The sequence below is a fragment of the Alligator sinensis genome, unplaced genomic scaffold, assembly GCF_000455745.1.
Source record: "Alligator sinensis unplaced genomic scaffold, ASM45574v1 scaffold228_1, whole genome shotgun sequence".
Lineage (NCBI taxonomy): Eukaryota > Metazoa > Chordata > Crocodylia > Alligatoridae > Alligator > Alligator sinensis.
The window spans coordinates 420,368-442,327 of NW_005842044.1; the positions used below are offsets into that span (position 1 = coordinate 420,368).

Genomic DNA, 21,960 nt, shown 5'->3' on the forward strand with positions numbered 1-21,960 from the left:
TCTTGTTGCTTTTCTGGGGCAGGCGTGGGAATGACATCTGCCGTGCCTTTCAGCTAGCTCTTCCCAAGATGCTTTAGAAATATGCAAGCTAAGTCTCACTACATGTCTGCGTGGCAGTATTATCCCAGAGAAACGGAGAGGTCAAGCGGCCTGTCCGGTGTCGCACTGACAGAGTTGGCAACAAAATCCAGGGTCCTGATTCCCACGTCCCTTGAATCAGCACAGGGCTGAAGTTTCTCAAGATCCATTTTTGGCCACTGCCAGTAGGTCCAGCACTCGCTGTGATGACTCCTTCAAACAACTCGCACCACATTGCCTTTCACTGCCGGCCTTGCTTCGTGATTTCTCTTTGTATTCGCTCCGTGATGATGGCACGAATCTGGGTTAGCAAAGTTTGTTTTACGCTCCTGGGAAGAGTGTTAACGGAGAGTTGTCAACCAGGTAGAAATGATGCTTAAATTAAACCCAAATGGTGCTTTCAACTGAAAGTATGCAGCACACGGCAAGATTTTTCTTTGTCATCCTTGTCCCAATTGCTGTTGGCAAAGCGCTTGGATGCTAAGGCGATGTGAGATCTAGACAATAGCTAAATCTGGACATTTTTAATGCAGGGGGGAGAAAATTCTCCTGTGAACATCTTCATGCTTACAAAGCAAGGTCCAAACAAAAATGAAGTGCATGGTTTTAAGCAACTCTTTTCCCATCTTTCGGGGCTTGACTGGGGGCAGACCCACTGTCAATCCTGGGTAGCTTTGCGGAGAAACTCCTCTACCGTAAAAGTAGTGTGATATCAGAATGGGGCTCAATACTTTTTGACTACGTGAAGCAAGAGAGGAACAAATGTGGCCTTTTGGTTCATGTAGGAATTCAGGAGAACAAGATCATTCGCTTGCTGTAGTTGCCAATCTTGCTTCCACTGGGATTAATGAAAAATACTCATATTGCTTCAGTCTATGCAGGATTGGAACTGTGCCTCAGTTTACTTATCTGTAAAACGAGGCAAATAGCGCCTAATTCACGAAGCTGTTGACTAAGAGCCATTATTGCTGAATGGCCGTTTAAAACCCATTGAGATCATTATTCAAAGCTTACGATCATTATAGTCTCGCTCGATATCCCACGTGAGGTTAGTCATCGCGGCTGACATAACTTTGGCTGATAGAAATTTGCCTCCAGCATATAACATATGCTGTGTGCATGCGTGTCTCTAAATAGTCATAGTCCTGCCAGAAACGCAGATCACAGCAAATGTGCGGCAGATAGCATTTACTGCTTCACTTGCAAGTATGAACCGTATTGTAAATGTGTCCTGGACTGTCTGCGCAAGGGAGTTGCTGTGTAATAAGCTTGGACGTATAACTAATGACTGCATGCTAATGCCTTGGGTGCGTGCTGTTAGTGTGTCGTAGAAGTGAAGCAGCTAGCTCCAGTTTCAAAGCCCTGCAGTCTTGCAGCTGTGGACTCTAGTGTGCTTCCAGATTTAGCAGATTGCCAAGAGGTAAAATAGGTACATGATGGCTTCCAGTTTAATATGCTTGGCAGCCCCTGACCGATGTTTACTCTGAAAACACAGCCTTCCGCCAAACTAGAAGTCTTTTGTAATTGAGTGGAAAAGCCAAGAGGACATTTCAGGTTAACGGCATTGCAAGAGAAAGTTAAACCTATAAATAATACCCTAAGTCAGCTTAGGTCATGGGTTTTAGAGAAGAAATTGTCCCTAACGCTTCCCCATGAGACTTTTTTTTCAGTGATGAAAACATGATGTTGGGTTTTTCTGTTATTTCCCATTTGTAAAAGTCACAGGGACTTAGTGAGCGGGTACCACGTTGCACTGCAAAATGGCCTTAGTGCTTCACAAGCTTCTTATAGTGACTTTCCAAGAATGTTATTTCGGTTATAAAAATAACCCCGGTTCATTGATCTGGGTTGAAAACTTACAATAGGAAGTTAGTGATCTAGGTCACAACGTCTCTTTGGTCTTTTAGGTATCGCACCCCAGCCTTCCATGTCCAGTCTTGGTATGATGAAGTTAAGGATTATACTTACCCGTATCCACATGAATGTAATCCCTGGTGTCCAGAGAGGTGCTCAGGAGCTATGTGCACTCACTATACCCAGGTAAGGAGCACAGAGGCCTAAGTCTGCACTTACTGCTTGATCTCATCCCCTGGGAGACACTGGACGTTACAAAAGCATCCCTGGAAGAAAGTGAATAAATGGTTTGTTTTTTAAAAACGTTTTTCCATATGCTTGTGTTGCACTTTCAGATCGTCTGGGCCACCACCACCAAGATGGGCTGCGCTGTCAACGTCTGCAAGAAGATGAACGTGTGGGGTGACGTCTGGGAAAATGCCGTTTACCTGGTCTGCAACTACTCTCCTAAGTACGGCAGCTAAGATACGTTGCCACCGCCATGCTGGCAAGTTGCTTAACTAGTGCAGGGTTTGATGCAAAGAGCTCACTGAGACCTAGCTGCTGCTTTTTAAATACTTAAAGGGCAGTAGCAGGTGGCGACCAACCAAGCCCACGGTCTCATTGAACTTGGAGCTGGACAAATATAGAAGAAGTCATAGTCTCTGCCCCAGGGACCTTTGAAAGTTGGGTAACTCCTGCATTCACAATTTAGCCACTCCTGTGTCCTGTTAATATGTCTAATAAGCCTCTTCCTGTGAAATTCAGTGGGGTTGGATGACGCTGGTTCCCTTGCAGGATTGTATCCTCTTTCTGCCTTCAGTCAATGTTGGCCTTTACCTAGCTTTCTATGCATGACAATGCTAGGGGCAGTAGCTGCAGGCATGAGGATCACAGCTCAGCCTCCTTGAAATCCAGGGCTTTCATATATGCAATATCAGAAGGTCAAAAGAGGGATTTGGTTTCTGCAAAGCCAGTAATTTCTTAAGAGAATCAAGTCATAGTGTTTGAACGTGGCACTTCCATAGCATTTCAGTTTAAAAGTAGTATTTTATATGTGTGTGAGCTTAGGTAGGGAAACCCATCTGCAGTAGCAGCCCTTTGAGAAACCAATTTATATAAAGCATGAGTCTCCCAGGTTTTGTGCTTGGCAGCTGCCTTGGGCTTTGCACAGTAACTGGGGAGAAGATTGCCCCGGTAAAATTGGGGAGTTTTCCCTGAGCAATTAGAAAATGCAGTGTCCTGGTCCAGACACTTGGCATCAGCCTGTTGCCTAAAGCACTCGCTGTGACTCGTCTTTCGGATCCATCAGGGTGAGCTCTGTGTGGGTTTTTTCCTGCTTGGGACCAGCTCCAGGTGGAAAGATGGAACAGCTTTTAAATGGAAAAGTGTTGCTTTCCAGGCTGGCGTGTGTAGCTGCCTGACTGGTTTCGAGAGCAAAGAAACGGTGGTAGGGCTTGTGGCTCTAATGGCGTTGAAGAACACACACAAAGAAGCCAAAGGCAAATCCTAGTCACTGACTAGGCAATTGTCAAATAAAAGCCAGATGCCTGTGCTGCTCTTCATTTATTTAGTTTGCTGAGTTTATCGCTAGAGAACTGCAGACTGCAAGTTCGTGGACGGAGCAGAGTCTGGCAGCCTTTCCCAGTATTTACAGCAATCTATCAGCATGGAGGCACAGAGGAGACATTCATTTTCCACGATCCCTTAGTGCCTGGAGGCCTTAGAGGCGTAGGATGCAGGCACACAGCCTGACTGTGTGTGTGTGTGCATGCACATTTAGCATAGAGACCATGCAGAAACACATGTCTTGTATGCTTCCAGGGGGAACTGGATTGGAGAAGCCCCGTATAAAAATGGCAGGCCCTGCTCTGAATGCCCACCCAGCTACGGGGGCAGCTGCAAGGACAATCTCTGTTACAAAGGTACGTGACCAGGCGGTGTCGATTCCTGCTTAGTGCATTGTGGGGGGGAATGTGAAGGGTCCTACCCAGCTCCGCTCTGCATGGTATGGGAAGGTAGGAAAAAGTTTTGCCTGGAAACTTTCAACTGAAAGCAGATCGACGTATTAAGTTTTGTCTTAAGTTTACGGGTACAAAACTTAGGGCGTATGTATACGAGGTTTTAAGTTTTCAGTTAGCCGGCCTGGACGTTCAAACAGGAGGAATAGGGTGAAACAGCCCCTGAATGAATGCGTCTGGAGCTGGAACCTGGTGAAACACCCAAAATCTAGAGAGCAAATTCTGCTTCTTTTCAGTGGTGTAATCCAGCTGAACTCGACTGCTTTAAAGGCGTTCCTCTGGATTTCCACCAGTTCTCATGGGCCAAAGAGCAGGACAGCATTGGCTCACGACTGGTCTGTGGGATTTTGGTTTGTGGCTGCTGTGGGGACGAGCAAGCCCATCCTCATCTGGTTTGTTTGAGAAGGGCCTGTTCGCAGAAGCCACCGTGGGTGGGCGGCGTATGGCGAGTTCCTTATGTGTCCTTGCATATGCTTCTGGGCCTCAGTTTCCCCAGCTATAAAGGACTAGAGTCATTTCTACCTAGAGGATTTATAGGCAGCTAGTTTCAGCTGCATATTAAGCGACATAACGAAGGGTTTGGGACAATCTGGGGATCTTTCGGACTAAATGCTGCTGTATATAATGAGTGGGAAATGGTAACCCTGAAACCCTCGAGGCAGTCGCTTACTTCACTGACCATTGAAGTCCCACTGCGACTGCCTCGATAGAATCCTTTTATTTCACCCGTACAAGCCATTTTCTCTCCGAGGAAGTAAGCCTTTGCTCAGAGATATCGGCAACCCCCCCAGAGATGTGTTCAAAGCAGAGAAGGATCTTGGGCCAAAATCACTTTTCTTCTTTAATGTTAATAATCTGGGTCATAAGGAAGCTGAAAGAGTGCCGGTCTGTTGTCTGGACACAACAGAATACATTGAAAGCATTGGGTGTGCAGCCAGAGGACAGAGAGAGATCATGAGGGGGTATCTTTGCTGAAGATGAGAGAGGATGGGGCTGAGTTTTATCACTAAAGTACCACTTCCAGGTACCACTTTTCCTAGGCCAGGTGTCCGCGCATGTAAGAATATTAATTCTGCCAATGAAGAGAAAGATCTATGCAATGCATGCTGGGTCGCTTGGCCTAACAAGGATGAACATCAATGAAATGAGATCTTTATTTTTAGAGCAGATAGTGATGCTATGGTAACATTATTTTGAGGAAGCTAACCTCAGTGTAGAAGTCTTTGGCAGGTTTCCAGGGAATTTGTCTGCCTGAGGTTAGGAGCAGATGTTGCATTTGTCCCGGGACAAGTTGTGCCGGTGTTTGTCCTGGAATGGAAATATCCCAGCATTGGCATGTACACACATCATCCTTCTTATCGGGGTTTAGTGAGCAGCTATCCGGCCATCGATTCAGTGAGGCAATCCCAACCTAACCATTCAGCAGTATGTTGTGATATCCCAGGATAAACTGTTAGTCCTTCTTATCCCATGAAAAGTTTTAGGATTTATCCTGGGACAATGGACACGGATGCCTGAATGATTGCACCGTGTCCTGAGATTAAATGGTTTCTTTTGGGATAAATACAATGTCTGTTTGTGGTCTGAGAGGAGTCGGCTCTTCCTCGGTGGAGCAGAATCGGCGTTGCTAAACAGGGGGGTAAATAATAGTGGGAGCATCGGCCCGTGCTCATCTGTTTTCCACCGCGTAGTGACAGATCACGTCAAACCTGCGTGGTTAAATCCTGGATCGCTGCTCTGGGTGCAAACCGAGCGACTAGGAGGAAGCCAGGTCTCCCTCCCTGGTGTTATGCCTTCTCTGGGAGTAGCCCTTTCTGGCCATAACTGCATGTCATTGGATTGCCAGCTATTTAGAAATGGGTCTTTGTTTAAATCGAACCATCTCCCTCAAAAAATCTTGGTGCTCCTGTAGCTCGTCAAACTCAACTGTTAATGCCAAAGTGATCTTTTTTTCTTCCCCTCTCTAATAAGATAACCATTATGCCCAAAAACCTGAGACGGATGAGACTAACGAAGTGGAGACTCCGCCAAATGCAGAGGAAAAATATGTGTGGGCGCATGAGCCGGTGAACAAACCCAGAGCAACCAAGCCCAAGAAAACAACCCCTGCGGACCACTACATGAGTAAGAGAGCTGCTTTGTTGTCTAAAACCTATGAGCTTTTCGGCACCTCCAGAGGAAGGGTGCGGAAACCTGTGTGGGGAGTCGGTTCAAGAAGAAGAGAGTGGATTTTGGGGGGTAGGGGGGAGGGATTGGTGCAAAGATGTGCTGTTAATGATAAAATTGGCTTAGAAGAGATGGAATCAAAAATTTCAGAAGAGATTAGTGCTTTTTGAGCATCTGATTTCAGACCTCATTTTTCCAACAGTGCCCCTCAGCGCCTCTCAAGTTGGATACCCAAGAACTCAGGCAGGCAAAATCTCTCATCCCTTTAGAAAATCTTGGCCGTGCTCATTGGATACATCCGCAAACATTTGGCTTTTACCCGCTATTGCCTCCTTTAACTATTCTGCACTCCGTGCTCTCCATCTCAAAGTCTTTTTAAATTTTGGTCCTCGCCTAAAGAGAGGGGTGGAGGGAAGGAAGGGGGGTGGCTGTCCTGGTGCAGGTCTTTGGAAAGAGTCGTGCAGTCGATCGTATCTACTTTAAAGGGTTTCTAATCACTGTAATTTGAAGTGATTCATTGCTTCTGTGCTGGGGTGAACAAGCGCACCCTTCTCAAGTCTATCCGATGGGATGTTGAGAGCCTCTAATTAACCGGGATGGTGGGAACCCTGGGTCTGGTCACTGAAATCCTCTACTGTCAAGTTGGCTTCATGTTCATACTGACAAAAGACACTTTTTTGATGAAAGGAACAGTTAAGATGTCAGTAAGTGCCTTTTGTAGCTGCAGGGCTGATGTAGCAGTGCTTCAGGGTTATGTGCTCTCAGCTGGAAATCTATTGCTGTGAGCAGCATTCACGCGCGCAGTGCTACAAGTTGCCGTACATATAACACACCCGAGTGAACGCTGCTTGTGATTTGGGTGGAGGTTTCTCCCTTGAATCCCCTTCTCTTACATCTCTCATTTTGCTTTGTTTTCTAGCTCAAGCCATTAAGTGTGACACCAAAATGAGGGACAGCTGCAAAGGGTCAACGTGCAACAGGTAGCATTTTATTGACAGCGGTCAGTGAAACAGTGTCCCGAAAGCTGGCTGGGATTTGCAAACATGGGTTGGGCTATGTTCTATTTTTTGTGACTAGCATCCAATTGCTATGTAAATCCCTATGAACAAGTCTTTCATTCCCCTTAAATACAAATTATCCAGCCAAGTTTAGCAGTAAAGTGACTTAGTTTATTTCATGCTCGAAGTGATGAATGGGCATGATAACCCACAGCCCCCAGATGGCCAGCGCCGCTCAGTAAACCTTGGCACAGCTATTTTGTTCTCTCCTCATGTGTTATACTATACTCCTGCCCACCCAACCCATTAATTCATGGCTTGTACCCACCCCGATGGTCAAGAACTCCGGTTAAGGTTTCAGGCGAGTACAGTACAGTTTATCGCTTGGAAAAAGACCAAACCCACAGAATCTAAATATTGGTCTCATGGGGAAAAGCGTCTTTTAAATGTTGCTATTTTGCAATACTGGTTTTCAATGGAGTAGTTTAATGAAGCGAATGGAGTGATTATGAAATGTAGCAAAAGGCTCTTTCTTTTCCTCGTTGTTCCCTCGCTATCATTGAGAGAGATCTCTGTCGTTCCCAGGTATCTGTGTCCTGCTGGCTGCATGAACAGCAAAGCCAAAGTCTTTGGGACGTTCCAGTACGAGAGTGTAAGTACTTTGTTAAGCCGCATGGATGTTTATGGGTTCATAGGGGAAATCTTTATGGGGTGGTAGGGGAAATGCAAGAAACTGTAAGTGCTGGCAATCCAACTGCAACCCAACTTTTCTTCCCTCCTGTGTTGGTCTGGCATGATCTTGTGAAGTTGTATAACGCAGGTTACCTGTGTTACCCTGTCAAAATGATAAAACCAGTCCTAAAAGGTAGAGTTCATTCAAGGGCTGATCTTGCAAAATAAGTCCTTTCAATGTCCAGCAAATACATTGGAAGTTGAGGGCAGGGGAGCAAAGCATCTTTTAGGATCTGTCCTCCAGTGCACAAGATGACTTAGGGTGATGCATCAAGTAAGATGTAACCCTTTCCCTTACCAAGCATTTAAAAAAAAAAAAATAGATTTGGAATTTTTTAGGGGTGAAAGCTCAAAATTTTCCACTGGAAAAAAGTAACTGTTTTCTGCCAGCTCTCCTTAAGAATTATATTTTAATGGTGTATATCTATATATATATATATATGTATGTATGTATGTATGTATGTATATATGTGTGTGTGTGTGTCTATATGTGTGTGTATGTATGTATATGTATGTATGTATGTGTGTATGTATATCTATGTATACACACACATACATACACACATAGATAGATAGATATCTAGATATATATATCTATGTAGATATAGATATATATATATATATATATATATGTTTTTATAGACTTAAAGGATCAACTTATAGGATGTTGATATATAGATAGGATGTTCACCCTTAGAATGGATAGGGCTTAAAATTAAAAAAAAAAAAGAATAGGCACGTACGCTTTAGCAATATTAATTATGCAATCTGAGCCTATGTGAAATTTGGTCAGTAAAGGTCCAGGCCACTTGACATTTACATATTTCTATTACATGTGTGTTTTAATGTTACTTTACTGCCATTTATTTCAGGGTCTATTAATTTTAAAATGCTGTTTTTTATGGTCTTTCTAGTCTTCCAGTATTTGCCGTGCTGCTCTTCATTTTGGTGTTATTGATAACAGAGGAGGCCTGGTTGACATCACTAGGAAAGGGAGAACACCGTCTTTTGTGAAGTCCACAAGACATGGTGTTGAAACATTAAGGTATTCTCCCTTGAGAAAATATACCCTGATGCACATAGATTTGCCTTTGCTATAAATTGATGTTGTATTTTCTCTGCTGTTTATATGAAAAAAAAAAAAAGATAATTGATTTTAAATGTTTTGCTGTGCCTCTATATTTTAAAAAGTATATTAAATATATATTTCATTTTTGTGTTTTACAGTAAAAATAAACCTTCAAATGCATTCATGGTCTCCCAAGTAACAGGTGAGTTTAAATGCCATTTACATCATGATAAAATTGAGAAGACGGCAATGGTGCTGAAGTTTTACGTGAAGCTTTGACACGATCATGCCATGCCGTTTTCTCTCTTAGCTTCAGTAGCCATGTCAAATGATTTTGTTGCCAAACTCGGTCCAGTCCTTGGGGAAGAAACCATCACTTAGCAACAGCAAATGTCATTAAGTCTTTTCTCCTGTTGGGAAAGACTCCTTGAGAAAATGAGAAGAGGCCAATTATGATGCTGTCCAATTTCCTGAATCTTGTGTCTAGACAGATCATGGCATAGAGAGCGCTTTGGCCTCCCAAGCTGGCAATATCAGGATGATGGAGGGAAGTTAGATAACCATCCTGATATTGTATTCCTGGGAAGACTTTGAGGCTCTGGATAATGTTGAAAGGGCAGTAAGGGACTCTTTCTCAAGGTGGGGCCACTCATTTATTTTGGAGGTTTATGATGATCCCTTGCTCATTCTTCCTGATGGCTTTATGACAGCAAGGTGTTCATGTTGCCTCCAACTGAAATGCAGTATAAACCAAGATGGGCCGGAGCATTTGAATCTACTGATGGCTTTCCGATCAACAACTCTTTCTCACTTAAACCAGACATTGCTATTTCCCATCTTTACCAGCACATGACAGTGGTCATGACCTGGATTAACCATAGCTGGTTTACAATCTGTATGGATAAGACTGAAGTGACACAAGCAAAAGTCTGTAGGTTTGGGCACCTTTAGTTGAAGGCAAGTGCGCACACATGTCAGGAAGATTTGTGCTTTGTGCTCTTACTGGAATGATTTCTACAGTGTGTTTTTCCAGGGTCTTGTGGTCTAATATTTAATGACCCAAAGAAGGGGCTTCCCACCCTTTCTGTAGTTCGACTGTACAGACAATTAATGGTATGCAACAAAACATGAAACTTTTAATTTTCTCTTTGTTTGGTTCTGACTGTATTTTTGCAGTTTATTCCAAACTGAAATCATTTCCTCACAGTTGGCTCCAAAGTGTTTACATAAATATTGATTTTTTTATGACTTGAGCTGGACGGGGAAAAATGAGAACCAGCATTTTTAACTCTCCCTCAATAGTTCAACTATTTTTCCACATTTTTCGGTCAGTTTGAATAATGCCTCCGACTAAATACAGTCTGTTTTGACTTTTTATCTTGTGTGGCTCAGATGAAGCCTTCAGCATTTGCAAATGCAGGGTTGAGAAATACCGTGGTGTTATGCACTGCAGGCTTAGAATTTAATCTAACACCTGAATTTAATCTGCCACTTGAAATGTCTGCAACAAAGAAATGCCGCTCCATCCTTAGATATTGTTTTCTATCCCTTTAACAACAGTTTTCTAGCAATGTAATGGATCATTGCCAGAAAGCCTAATACATGTTTCTCTTTAATGCAAACTGTGCGTAGTGAGCAAAATGCAGTTATTCTTCTGGCCGCATATATACCATTAGTTGGATGTGAGTCCTATCCGATGCACTATGTGACCTTGGCTTTTCTTCGCTGCTGGAGGCTCCAGGTTGTAATTTGTGTCTCCATATTTCTCTCCACAGTGCAGACGCTGGATTGTTATACCACGGTAGCTGAACTGTGTCAGTTCAAAAAGCCAGCGGCTCACTGCCCTAGGTAAGATGCATCTTTAAGCAGACTTTGAATCTAAACTTGTATTGGTAAAGGGGCAAATGAGCTGCAGAGAGACTGCAGATAGTGAGCTGGAGGATTTGGAAGTGAAGATGCACATCGTGAGAGATGAACTGGAGTGGAGGTTTGATAAAGAAGTTTCATTTCATATCCATAGGCAATATGTGACATGAATAAAGCATTTTCCCTCAACAGCCAGGGTTTTCACCTGAGCATATTCACACTTTGGAGGTGCAGATTAGTGTTATAATGTAAAGGCTGTATTTTTATAGGCTTATTACTGAATTCTCCATGGTATCAAAGGGTCAGACTGAAGAAATCCCCTTAGATCAATTGATATGCATCGATGTGCAGCTTTGTGCATGCTCTCTGCCATGTGCAGTTTTGGGGCACGCTCTCATCCAAATTCTCAAGTTCTCACACACCCAAATCTGGATCCTAGCCTGCTAATGGGCTTGGTACGCTCAGACCTCTCAGCTCCTTCTTTTGCTTACATAAGTCATGTTGGGGAAATATAATTCTGTGCAAACAAGTGTGTGGGCAACGTTATGCATGAATAGAGAAGCTCTGCTTGGAAAATGCAGCTCCAAAGGCCCAACTCCTGTTTTATTGGTCTCATCTGCACTTCAGTATTAGGGGGGGAAAATATTAGCCACAGCTGTTGCCACCTGCAAACCAGATGTGAGCACCAGAAGTTTTCCAGGAATGCAGATTGCATGCTCTTGCTTCTCGATGTAGAGAATAAATGCAAATGCATTGTCTCCTAGGGTGTACTGTCCAGCTTACTGTAAAGACGAGCCTTCGTACTGGGCACCAGTGTATGGCACGAATATTTATGCAGATGTGAGTATTCCCTTTGCCTTCATATCACTTCATAAAAATATGTCTATGTTGAAAGAGCTTGGTCACGTGTCATTGAGATTTGTATTCCTTGAACTAGGAATTATATCCCTTTAAATGCTCTGCCAGATATGTGCTGTTTTACAGCAGCCCTTGCATTAGGTGGCCCCATTCATTAAACATTGCATTGTACTTAAGTGGTGGCCATATTGTGTAGGGCAGAGGACCACGAGCTGGGAGACGAGAGGCTTGGATATCATTTGCATTTCTGACACTACCTTGCTCTGCGACCTTTGGTGTGTAACTCAACTACTCTGTGCTTTTGGGTGTTGGTTTGTAAAATAGTGATAATACCTGTCCATCTGAGGTCGACAGATGAAAAGCTAAGGTTTCATTGTGGCCTATATTGCTACTCACCATAATTGGCAAAAATAGATCCTACTCGCCCCCCCTTCTTTTGCAAGTAGAATATTATTTTTGAAACAGCTGGGAGACAGTACAGTGTTAGTGAAAATAGCAGATGTTCATTGGGGTTTTTTTAGCTTTGTGAACAGCTGTACAGCTGATGTGGAGGAACAAAGGTTAAATAGCACAAAAAAATAAATTGATGAACAGCAAAGGGATCAACTTTGCTTTTTCTTGGAGATTTTGTGCATCTGAAGCCCACTGGCAATATATGTGTGGTGTAGTTTTGCAGAGTGGAGATCGAGGCAAAGAGGATTTCAAAACCTTGAGAGATACACTGGCCCTCACCTGTTTGTTGGCAGTTTGCTGAAGGTCATCCAGAGAGACTTTACTCAAAGCGAGAGCTTTCTTCCCATTAGTTCATTTTCAGAAAATCATTTTGTGTGTAGTGGGATCAATCCGAGCAATCACATGCTTCCTAAGGCTAATAAATCATGTCACTGATATTGCTTTTACCCATCAGCATCTGGGTATACCATCTCTTCTTATATTTTCCCCCTTGAGGGAGAGTTTTAAAATGTCTCTTCAAGCTAGGTTCCACCTATATGGACTATACCCAGATTGATGATGGTGCCAAATGGGAATTGCTAAGTTGTTCTGGAGTTTGGGAGAGAATCGTTTTGGTGGGGAATTGCCTGTTGTGGTCTTGATGTTGGCTAGTAGACCTGTTTTCCCTTTTACCTTTATGGTTACAGGCAGGAACTTGCATTGTGTCAGTTGTGGCTTGGCCTAAAATTGACTCTTGGTCAAGTAAGATCATTCTAGATTCTTCAGTTCTTCCGATGAATTGGTTGTCCTGGGAGCCGTGAAGGAGCTAGTTCAGCTGTTTATGGATATGAACAAGCTCTAGTTAAAATTGCTTGCCACTTTTCAGTTTACTTTGTTCAAACATTAGGGCAATATTTTCATTGCCCATTTAAATAGACAGTAAACTAAAAACTGGTGAGTGATTGGACTCATCGGCTATAACCTTCCTGGAGTTCCTTCCATCTCAAAAGTTCTGCAAGACTTTCTAAAGTATATACCTGGGGAACTTTTCATGCATCGCTGAAATAGAGCCACTCCAGGTCGGGGAATAGCATCGTGTTCTTGGAGCAACACGATGCATGCCAAGCATGATAACCAGCAGGAACTTCAGGGTGAGTGAAGAGATGGTATCCTGAACCAGAAGCACTCATGAACTGCATTGGGGTAACTTGAATAATCAAAAGGCAACAGAATCTTGACAGGCTGCAACTTGAGGAGGCCAACAGTCCCAAGCAGAGGGGTTAGTTCAGGAGCATCATATCGTCTTGTGCAATGTGGTTTGATCAATCCTGACTCAGTTGAATTAATGTTCTTCAGTGAATCAGCCCAACTCCCTGGAGAACCCTGGCTATCATGATGTAATAATGCTCTCAAGATCCTGTATATGGATATAGGATGTATATATAGGAGGTCTGCTCTCAGGATTATATATAGAGGTAGAGGTATGTTGTAGCTATCTATGGCTGAGAACAAGTTGGAAGCCCCTTGCATTGGGTTCTTATAGCCAATCAGCAGTGGCTCAAGGCTTTAGACTTCCTTTAGGTTGGCATGATAATGTCATGAGAGATAGGGATGTGGTTACGACTAAAAGAAGAGAAGCGGAAGACAGAAAAAGGGTTGGCAGTGGGGGAAGGGAGACTACGGCAAGAATAATGAGTGTTGAAGTAGAAATACTTTTTGCATTAATGGTAATCCCAAAGCCCAGAAGTCTTATAAAATAAACATTCAGTGCAGTGTGAATTTAGGCAACCTTCTTTTCCCACAGGCATATGCCCTACAAGAAGGGACACAATGAGTTAACATCAGCCAGAATCAGGGTGTGCAGTAAACTGAAGTAGATAAGTGCTAATCTTCTGGTGGGCCTTATGGATTCACATTATGGGGGCACCTTTTATGGTTTTCGGGCAGATACGTCACAGGCTGCCATCTTGTCAAGAGGTCAAGTAAAAGACAAACCACATTTTCCCTGTGAGATTGTACTTGGCTTTAGAGATCTCAAGACATATGCAGACGTTAAAAAAAAAAAAAGACCTGGTGCTTTACTTAAAATTCGGTGCATTCCTGGGCCAAGCCCCACGTATGCCCAAAAGAGCCTGGCTTCCCGTTGTCTATATAAATCCAGTGATTTAGTGGGGCTTTTTTGGCGCTTTTGTCTAAAAGCTGATTGAATCAGCTTTAGCTAAAAGCACCACAAAATCCCTCTGAAGCATCCGATCTATACAGATGCTGCAGATCCGGGTGAAAGTAATGCACCGCTGCTTCCAGGAAAGCATGCATTTTTTTTTTTTAAACGTCTGCAAGCTCTTAGATGATGTTAGCAGCACGTTCAAAGAGCTACCTTCCAAAACGGTTTGATAGCAATGGGATTAATCACTGAAACAGCCTGTAGTTGTCCTTGGCATCGAGTCACTCCTGGTTAGGTGTCAGATCCTGTTCCACGAACTTCCAACCTTCTTTTCTACCTTGGATAGCTTTCATATTTGCATAATCCCAGGATGCTTGTGAAAGCCCATTTTTCAAAAGAGCAGAGCTGTGACATGAGCAAAAGAGGTTCAACTGAACTTGGTTCTGTTTGGGCTTGTTCATAAAGACCCGGGAGCAACAAACTCTGTCTCATGGGAATTAGCAACTTTAACAGCGTTTCTGTTTCTTCTCATAGAAATAAAAATGTTATTTTAGATCGCTTGATGTCAAGGGCTTGGGAAAGGTATGTTTATAAGAAATGAGGTCAGTTTTGTTTGGGGAAATGAACCAAAGAGACAACACAGCCAAGGTACTCATGATCAATGGTAAAATAATAAGACCACAAAAGCACTGCTGAAGGCAATTGCTCGAGTCTTAAAAAGGTGTATGGTAAACTGTGGAAGAAAATAGTAGGCAAACCCAAGTCATCAAATCCAGATGTTCTGCCATTCTGCTGAAAGTTATTTGCAGAGCAGAAAAAGATGTTCTGGGATCTTGGCAATGGCAGGACATGAGCAGCGATGCATAAAAATAGACCACCGACATGTGTTCAGCACCTTCTTCATACATAACATGGTTTCTTGGGCCTGTTAATCTGTGGCTGTATACCTCAAATAGATGGTGTGCTAAAGCAGAAGTAGATGCATGTTGATGGCCTTTGCGTTAATTTTTAATCATTCTTTTCCTGGAAATTTGAAGAGTTTTCATTGAGTCTTTTCAGTAAGAGAGGCGTCGCTCAACGTGGGTCTATTTCCAAGCTTTTGCATCCCTTGTACTTTATGCCAGGGAATGTGTATCCTGGTTGGACAGCTTCCCTGTGTACATTTGTGTATGGACTGATGGTAAACTTGATGGCTACTGATGCTGAGAAGAGTATTTCTGAGGCTCTGTGTATACTGTGCAAAAGTATACAGTCTTCTCAAAATGGTGTGAGAAGTCATGCGAAGCTTGCAATGCTGGAACATTTGCAAGTATTTAAATAAATGAGAGTAACTTGCTTATTCCAATCATGGTAGGGCTTTCTCTTGAAAGGGAAGCCTTTGTCCTATTTGTGTTCAGGGGATGAGAAAGAGAGAATGGCTCTCTCTTGCGAGATAAAAGGAGTATTCCCTAGAAATCTCGTGTGTCAACCAGGGGGAGACTTCCTGAAGGGGGAAGCTTATGTGAGAAGAGTTGATTTTTGTCACTAGTGGAACCGCACCATGTCGGCGGGCCTCCAGCGGGAGACGGCGTTCGTTTTAGGCTCGTCATACTCAACAGTGAAATGCTGGGTGAGGTCGGTGGTAGTCACAATAGTTTGCTAACAGTTCTTGGCAAAACGGAGACTCCTAAGAAGACAGGATAAGAGAAGCCCCAGAGACCCCAGTTCTGCAGGAAGGGAGGTGCTCCCAGAGCCTGGCATTTTGTTCAGGGGGGCAAGACCCAGCAGAGACAAAGAGCCGGTGACAAGGTTAACTTCTGCGAGATCTCTGAAGCAGTAACGTCCTTCATTTTGGAAGATGACTCCCTCATCCTCTGAGTGCTTCTCATCTTCAAAGCATTTTATAAACAGCTCATTAAAATAAAACACCACTTCGGCTTGGCAGAGGACAGCAACCCAATAGGGTGCTAGAGGAAAAGGTGTGGTGTAGGGACAACAGTCAGAGGTGAGCAGAGAGCAGAACAACCAGTCCCAGAAAAACAGAAATGCATTGGAAAGAGAGCTGTTAAGGATGTTTCCCAATGGAGAGCATCACAAAAAGGCCTTGCTCGGTTGATTCAGATCAGTCTAATTTTATGAGCCAATTTGAGATTTATAGCTTTCCTGTTGCATACTAGAGCAAATTCAAAGCATGTCTTCTAAACAGAGTGTTCCCTTGCTGTCCTGACCATATATAGAAGCAAAACCATATTGGCAATTAAAACCATGAAGCCTGCCAAGAGATAGGCAATCCAAATATATAGGGGACAAGGAAAAAACCTGCCTTTTATGGCCTTGGAAAAGTTGGCGTGATCGATAGCCTATATATACTACTTGAACGTACAGCTTTGGCAGTTGTAGTGACATTGGAGATCTTGCAGTAAAAGTTTGATTTTTTTTTTAGGGGTAAAGAAGTGTGTGGATTTTCACCTGTTTCAATCCTCTGTTGCACAGCTGAATTTTATTTTTTTTGTTGTTGCTCAAACTAGCTGCCTATAAATCCTCTGCAAAGTTGACATCCAAGTTTATATTGAGCCTTAGTGTTCTCTGCTATTACTCTATTTCCTGGATGTTTCTGGAACTGAGTCATCATTTGCTAGTAGCTTGTGTTCCTTCAGCACGCCTGACATTGCACATACGACCAAATAACAATAAAATAACCAAAGAAAAACAGAATGCAATGGAGGCATAGTGAGTCTGAGTTTCAGAGGTGCTCATTTATCTACAGTGCTTGGTACAGTCAGGGAAGGGGCCAAGTTATCAGCACCTTCAGAAATCAGAACTGTGGTGGGTAAAGCTCATCTTAGCTTTTTTGGAACAAGAGATGCCAGCCGTCACAAGTAAATGATGATAATTTATCCCTCTTAGCTGAAATACATGCAAAGGCTTTGCTGTTTATACCAGCAAAATATTGCAAAACCTTGGCTAAGGGCCTACTTGCTAGCAATGCTAAGTGGCCGTCTCTTCTTATATGGACAAGGCCAAGGTTGGTATGGTCAACATGGGTTATTGCAACTCTAAAAGAAGATGCATTGGATGTAAAATAGGGCTGTGGTGACTGGAAATACCATTGATTCAGCCAGCCTTGGGATAACCTCCCAAGGAACCCACTGCTGATCATAGATCCGTGTAGGAAAGCAACAGAAATGCTTCTTGTCCTCCATCGAGAGCAGGTGGATCTTCCCTGCGACTTGCATCTCTCTGTGCCGGCCTTGCTGAATGTTGTCCTTTAGTAACCGAGCATCCTCCCTCACCGCTCAGCCTGAGACAAACCATGGTCCCTATTTTTGTTTCATAAAAGTCTGTCTTCCTTCTTTCCTGTTTCTGTAGCTGCCAATTAAAAATAAAAAAGACCTCCGAGTCCAGTGTAAATCAAATGCTTCTTATCCTTCAGAATTCCAGTATCTGCAAAACTGCTGTGCATGCAGGGATCATTACCGACGGGGAGGGTGGTTACGTGGATGTGATGCCTGTGGATAAGAAGAAATACTACAATGGCTCTTTGAAGAATGGAATCAAGTCTGAGAGGTAGGCTCATTTTCCTTTGAAGTTTTGATGACCAGTTTCATGCTAATGTCAGTAGGCGATGCAGATGATGCCTATTAAAATAGTCAAGTAAATACTGTCACTAATTTTTGAAAGAGCGTGGAGGGGATTTTTAAACTTTTTTTTTTGCAGTGGTATATGCTGTGCTCAGCTTCCAAATGCACAAGTGGGACCCTAATTGTGGGAGGTCCATGCTCAGTTCCCTACATCTGTGGGTATATTCATGCCAGCTTCATGCCACTCTCAAGGCTAGTGCTGAAAGATAAGCTCTACCCGCTTCCTCCCACTCCACATGATCCTTACCTGGGACCAAAGTGATGGGGACACTTGAGGAGTGTCTGACATTGCAGCTCTTGAGACCCATCTCTTGGCATCTTGCAAGTGGCTACCAGAGCATCCTCACCCTGCATTGGTGGGTTTGGAGTGAGCGAGCAGGGATTGTTTTGGCAGCAGGCTAAAGAAAGGTGCAGGACCAAGGTCACACATACCTTGCATGATCTCAGGCAGGTCAATCAGTCTCTCTGCCCCTCAGTTCCTTATCAGTAGAATTGGGATAATGGCCTCAAAGGTGTGTTGTAGGGAGGAGGACTTTAAAAACTATGAAGTATTTAAATGTGCCAATAATGGAGGCGGGAGAGGGATGTGCGTAAGTACCATAGTTGGATGGCATCTCTATCCTGGTAACAGGAACAACGTAGGCATGGCCAATATAATTTCATTCACGTCTTTTCACTTGGGGTTTGCCTATTGTGTTTTAACCAAACACACAAACTGGGATGAAGTTGTTCAGATTTAGGTCTTTAATACTGATTCTTTGAGTCATTTCATGTCAGCCATGAAATAGACATCTTGCAGTGATAAATGTTGGCCCCTACTGGCCTGGGTTATTTTGGGAGATGAATCAAAGATGAGAAGAAAAAAAAAAAGATTGTATGCTACATTATCCCAGTTCCTTTCATCTCTCTTGCATAATTTTTCTTATGAAATATTCCAAAACCATGCTATTTTTACTCTAATAAATTCATGTCTTAGCATGCAACAAAGCGTTCCAGAAGGAGCAATGGGAGGAAATGGTAGATGTTATGCAGCAGCCTAATTCTATCAGGGTCAACGTTTCTAGGGCTATGAGAACACAAAAAGATCTATTTAATTTAACAGAGTTAGTTTGCTTAAGGGCTTGGAGTAGTGTCCCAGACCTCTCGGGGTCTCAAGGAGCACCGAGTTTCTTTTGGCAACAGTTAACTTGCTCTAACTAATGCACTGATAAAATAAGCTCATTTCATGTCTCCATTATACTCATAGCATAACTTTACTAGCTGTATGACAAATGTTGGCCTAGATAAAAGGGCACTGTGGTGCAATATCAGGTGCTGACCCAGGGGTGGCTGGGCCCTGGAGAAGTTTTATCACATCAGGAAACAGCACAATGTTTTGGAAAGGAAAATTTAGGCTGACTAACAAGGACACCTAATGATGAGAACTAATTAGCTTATCAGGGAAAACTATGAAAGTCTTATCCTTTTGTTAATTAAAGCTAGCCTATCCAAGGAACTCGAAATATTCTGTAAAGATGTAGAGAACAGGGTTTCTTATAAGATTAACTGTACTTCCTGATTGGCAACCAAACTGCAGGGAAAAAAAGGAAAGAACAACCCCCCCCCCCCCCCCCCCCCAAAAAAAAAAAAAAAACCAAAAAAAACCAAAGCATAAATTCTGTCTTTCTTCTGGGCTTTCGTTTCCAATCCCAGCTGGAATCAGGAAGTGCGGATTGGAAATAAACAAGTCAAAGCTCTCGGAGGCCTCTTTGAACCCTGAGTTCAGGTTATATGTGAAGCTTTATTTCCATTCTTTTTTTATCCAAGCAAATTCAAGTCTCCTATTGCCCTCGTCCGGAAATTCAGCCCCTCTGGGGAAAGGATATTATGTCAAGCTTTCTCAGCAATGGGCAAGGGGAATCATTCTTTGGGAAATGCGTTCCCCGTTATGTATGAACCACCCAAGAACACCCGCTTACTGTTCACCGTGCACCCTTGTGTTAGTACCCAAGTCCCTTTGTTTGGTGACACGAGCCCCGAAGAGCTCGTTACAAAGCATGACGTTAGCATGAGTCACTGCATTTCTGCCTCTTAACTTTTCTCTCTCTTTATCCTACTATGTACTCCCTCAGTGCACTGAGGAATAAAATATTTATTCAAGCAGGTCAGAGCCTCGGGAGGACCAAAAGCAGAAAGTAGCCTGGAAAATCAGCTATGCGCTGATTCAGAGCATTGCACGAGGGTGAGGAAGTTGAAGTCTAACAGAGCCTCCCACGTCGGGAGTCATAGGAGCCCAGGTGCTTCAGCAGCTCAGGACAAAGATGTGCAAAGATGCTGTTGCAATTAAATAATGAGTTGGCACCACCACTTTCCTTTCTGGCCTGGGCAGCTGCTATACCACCACCTTTGGTTCACGAGGCCTTTTTCTCTTTCAGCTTGAAGAGTCCTAGAGAGGGGAAGGCTTTCCGGATTTTTGCTGTTAAGCAGTAAATTCCCGAGGACGTTGCCAAGTACCTTTCCAAGAGTGATCCACTGATCTCAACACACAGGAGCGCTCAGCTGATGGCATCTGCTCTGGCATGTATACCCTCCCGGCCAACCTCTTTCAGGGAAGAAAAGAACAAGTCACCAAGAAGTTCCGACTCAACTGTCCGCATCTCAATGGCATCAGTTCAGTGTTGTTGGTTTTTTTTTTAATTATTATTATTATTATTTTGTTTTGTTGGTTTATTTTTTTAATCCTGGGGCATTCAGCAATAACAGACTGGTGTATCTTTCCATTTGAAAAGAGGCGTGATGACCACAGCAAGCATGGGTTAACTTTCAATCAGCATAGAAGTCTTCTATGGGCCCCCATCTAGTACTTCAGCTTTCGAAGTTCATGCTCATATGGCAGTGACGGCACATCTCGGCGAGCAGAATCAAAAGTGAAATATTGTACAAGGGGTGGGCCCTTTGAAATACGTTCTTTTAAAGTCACGGCTCTTTCAGAGGTGGGGAGCATGGTTTCTTTGGAAGCATGTTTAGTTCGTTTGATTTTTAAAAATTTTTTTTAAGAACAACCCATTTTTGTCTTCCTAGTCAGGTAACATGTGCACAAGAAATGTTGAGGTAGATTGGTGATGTGTTGCATTAGGTCAAGTAAATGATGATGTCACGTGCGGTAGGACATCCGGAGAGGGCTGAAAGATTCCTGGAGTTGAAATTCCTTGGAAAATGGTATGAAAGCATGTAAAGGGGGCAAAGATCCCCCTGCTCAGAAAGTGAGGACCCCAGAAAAACCAAACTGTGGGTTTGGTGTTTGCTGGTCAAACATTTGCAAGTGCTTAGCGCATTGGGTGACCCATAACAAGTTGAGGAATTAGTGCTCCTGTCCTGGCACATCTCCAAGTTATACTGCGCACCATTTTTTATTTACAGTTAAATGCAATTTATTGTTCTATACAGCAGTGCTGGTTTTATATGTAGTAATTTAGCAAGGATAAAATGTTAATCTTATTTTTGTTAGACATGGGTGCATCCATGTAAAGCATCTTCACTTTAACCCTAATGGAGATATTTTGTACAGTTCTGAGGCTTTAAATATATGGAATGTAAGGGGGCTGGATCATGACCTTGCATACAGTTGGTATGATTTCCAGCATGATGATTATATCTGTGAGCATTCAAGGTGTTGGTTGTTTTGGGCTTTTTTAAGTTTTTAATTTAATTACTTTGTGATTTCAGATTTTGCTCCCAATAGGCGTGTCCTGAAAAGCGTACCCGTGTGGTTTGCAGTGCCACAAGCTCATTCGAGTACAGTGCATGTGAGCCCATTTGCCACTCGTTCGAGTGCATGTGAGCCCATTTGCCACGTTACTAATTAGCAGCATGGCATTTTTTTTTTGACACTGGAAGATCCTAGTGTCAAAACCCCCCCTGCTACTAAAAAAAGCAGCATAGTGCGTTTGCCACGCTACTAATTAGCAGCATGGCATTTTTTTTTTTTGACACTGGAAGATCCTAGTGTCAAAAACCCCCCTGCTACTAAAAAAAGCAGCATGGTGCGTGCAGCAGCAGCATACATTGCCAGAAACGGAGCCTGGCTGGCCAGAGCCATGCTCTGGGTGCCAGCAAGGCTCCAAACAGCAGGCTTGGCACCACT

The 21,960-nt window shown here is 43.2% G+C and overlaps 1 protein-coding gene across 1 annotated transcript in view; it reads left to right on the top strand.

Moving 5' to 3' along the window:
- The window catches only part of CRISPLD2 (cysteine rich secretory protein LCCL domain containing 2), a 34,767-nt gene extending 13,010 nt beyond the window's left edge, over positions 1–21,757 (top strand). The window contains exons 4-15 of the mRNA XM_006022744.3: positions 1,986–2,118; positions 2,268–2,383; positions 3,736–3,836; positions 5,904–6,056; positions 7,018–7,078; positions 7,682–7,748; positions 8,743–8,873; positions 9,056–9,099; positions 10,673–10,745; positions 11,528–11,603; positions 17,630–17,763; positions 20,252–21,757. Of these exons, the coding sequence (XP_006022806.1) occupies positions 1,986–2,118; positions 2,268–2,383; positions 3,736–3,836; positions 5,904–6,056; positions 7,018–7,078; positions 7,682–7,748; positions 8,743–8,873; positions 9,056–9,099; positions 10,673–10,745; positions 11,528–11,603; positions 17,630–17,763; positions 20,252–20,306 (1,144 nt within the window). The 3' untranslated portion in view covers positions 20,307–21,757. The remainder of the gene's footprint in view (positions 1–1,985; positions 2,119–2,267; positions 2,384–3,735; positions 3,837–5,903; positions 6,057–7,017; positions 7,079–7,681; positions 7,749–8,742; positions 8,874–9,055; positions 9,100–10,672; positions 10,746–11,527; positions 11,604–17,629; positions 17,764–20,251) is intronic.
- The last annotated feature ends 203 nt before the right edge of the window (positions 21,758–21,960 follow it).